Source organism: Perkinsus marinus (assembly GCF_000006405.1).
Source record: "Perkinsus marinus ATCC 50983 genomic scaffold scf_1104296934550, whole genome shotgun sequence".
Classification (NCBI taxonomy): domain Eukaryota; phylum Perkinsozoa; order Perkinsida; family Perkinsidae; genus Perkinsus; species Perkinsus marinus.
Window position 1 is genome coordinate 1 of NW_003214734.1, and position 2,035 is coordinate 2,035.

The 2,035-nt window shown below is 51.4% G+C and overlaps 1 protein-coding gene across 1 annotated transcript; it reads right to left on the reverse strand.

Annotated features, from left to right (window-relative positions):
• Positions 1-337: 337 nt before the first annotated feature.
• Positions 338-1,949, reverse strand: Pmar_PMAR007015 (hypothetical protein; the record flags this gene model as incomplete). Its single annotated transcript, XM_002784838.1, has 1 exon — positions 338-1,949. One exon carries the CDS (start codon positions 1,947-1,949, stop codon positions 372-374), a length of 1,578 nt encoding a protein of 525 aa, XP_002784884.1. The 3' UTR covers positions 338-371.
• Positions 1,950-2,035: the final 86 nt, after the last annotated feature.

A 2,035-nucleotide genomic window follows, 5' to 3' on the forward strand; every position in this document is an offset into this window, starting at 1 on the left:
ACAACGACGCCAAGTAGCAGGACTAGAAGTAGATAACGAGTATACAATGGACGCGAGGTGGTCCAACACACTATAATGGATGATAACTACATTTGCTTGAACCACTTTTCATGGTGTACAACTGCTGAGTCGATGATACAAACGCTACCATATGATGTAGAAACACAGGGGAGGCGGAGTACCATAAGCAGGGGGTTATGATTATATATTAACACTAATCTGCGAAGCTGGAATGGGCTCAACATCGACCTGCAACAGACGAAGTGAAGATCATCGAGTCAATTGGTGTATCAGAAGGTGGTACCCGGGGGCTGAGCTTCTTTGAGATGTCCTCGAGAGCTTGAGCACCAGTCCTCGACTATATAAGACTTTTAACGTCCTCCTCTGAGACCACTTTCCAAGTCGTTGTTGCTCTCACTGATAACAGACGTGAAGTCATCTCCTTGGTCACCAGAATCGCGGGGAGTATCAGTCGATCGTGACGCTTTATTGTCACCATTTCGACTTTCTCTCTGCCGAGTCCTCCTCTCCAACCGCCTCTTCTCAGCTCTCTGCCTTTTCTTGCGAGTCCACCACTTGCTCAGTCTCAAGTAAGGTGGGTCGGGGAAAGTGTGATCCAAGTCACCAGGGCTGGTCCTCACTGAGACCGACGTCAGTCGGAAAGAACGTCTTCTTTCGAGCTCAGCATCATTAGCCGGCTCAGCTGCTGTCGACTCCTCCCGACCGCTCTCTTCGATCGACCGGGTCGACTCCCCCTTATGAGGAGGATGGTGATGGTGATGATGTTCCTCCCTGGGCTCTATGACGAACCCGCCGAGATCAGCTCCCTCTTCCCGACGAATTTCCGCTGCAGCATCAACAGTCATTGCCGACATAATTCTGGTGAGAGTGCGCTGCCTCGTGACGTTGGTCCCACCAGGACTCCTCAAGCCACTTAGAGAAGGTGGAGGTGGTGGGGCGGCTGGGTCATCATTATCATACCTTACTAAAGCCGGGCCGCAGCCTTCTGATATCGAGTTAGACCGTACAGCGGAAGTCCTACGTCTCGCTGGTGGGGATAGACTCGAAGTATGATAAGTAAACTCGCCATCAGCGGCAACAGTAGCGTCAGAGCTCATCCTACCGACTCGCCTGGGGGAGCGCACAGGGTGCCGCGAGACAGGAGACAGGTTGCCTCCGTGTTGAGGGAGGCTAAGGTTGTTGCCGCTAACAGGAGTGCCGGGAATACTCACTGTACTGAGACCTGCCTCGCTGCGAGTGACTAGATTCTGACTACTAACAATAGAGCTTCGTCGTCTTGCAGCTGCCTCCTGATCATCCTCAGTGGTCCTCGGACTAAGGAGGAACACTCCAAAGAAGAGGACTCCAGTACCGCTGAAGAATACACCCAACTGCCACGATTGCATAGCCACAAATTCTTTAAATACAATACCACCAGATAGCATGGTAGAAAGGGTCCAACAAACTTGCGTTAGTGGTACCAGGAATGCTCCCGGGAATATTCTCAGCGCTCGGTTGAGATGAATTACCCAGAAAACAGCCGCGAAAAGCCATGCGAAGAGCACTAGGAATGTTCTACCCTGGTACAGCTGTGAAACTTGGCCACCGAAAGCCTGGGTCACGATGAGTGATAGCACTTTGCCCGACACCACGGACTGGGCCCCTACTGCTGCTACACAAAAGGTGTACCCGCTGGGGACTAGGAAGCGGGTAACTCTATTGTGGGATCTTGGCAAGGAGAGCTCCCACTGTATCCTCTTGGGCCATTTGGAACGAGTAAACCACAGAATGGGAGCACCAGTCCTCATCCAAAAGGCAAAAGCAATGAAGCATATAAGCAGCAACAATCCCAGCACAAAGTAGCCGTGAGTCGCCGAAAAGTAGAAATCGTTGAACATTTGGTCAACGTTGTTGATGGCCTCAGACTTGGTCGAGGATACCACCAGCATGACTATTGCTCCAATGATAACCACAGTACCGCAAACGTTGAAGACGGTGAAGGGTTCTTGGAGGAAGTAGTGCACGAAGAAGAGAT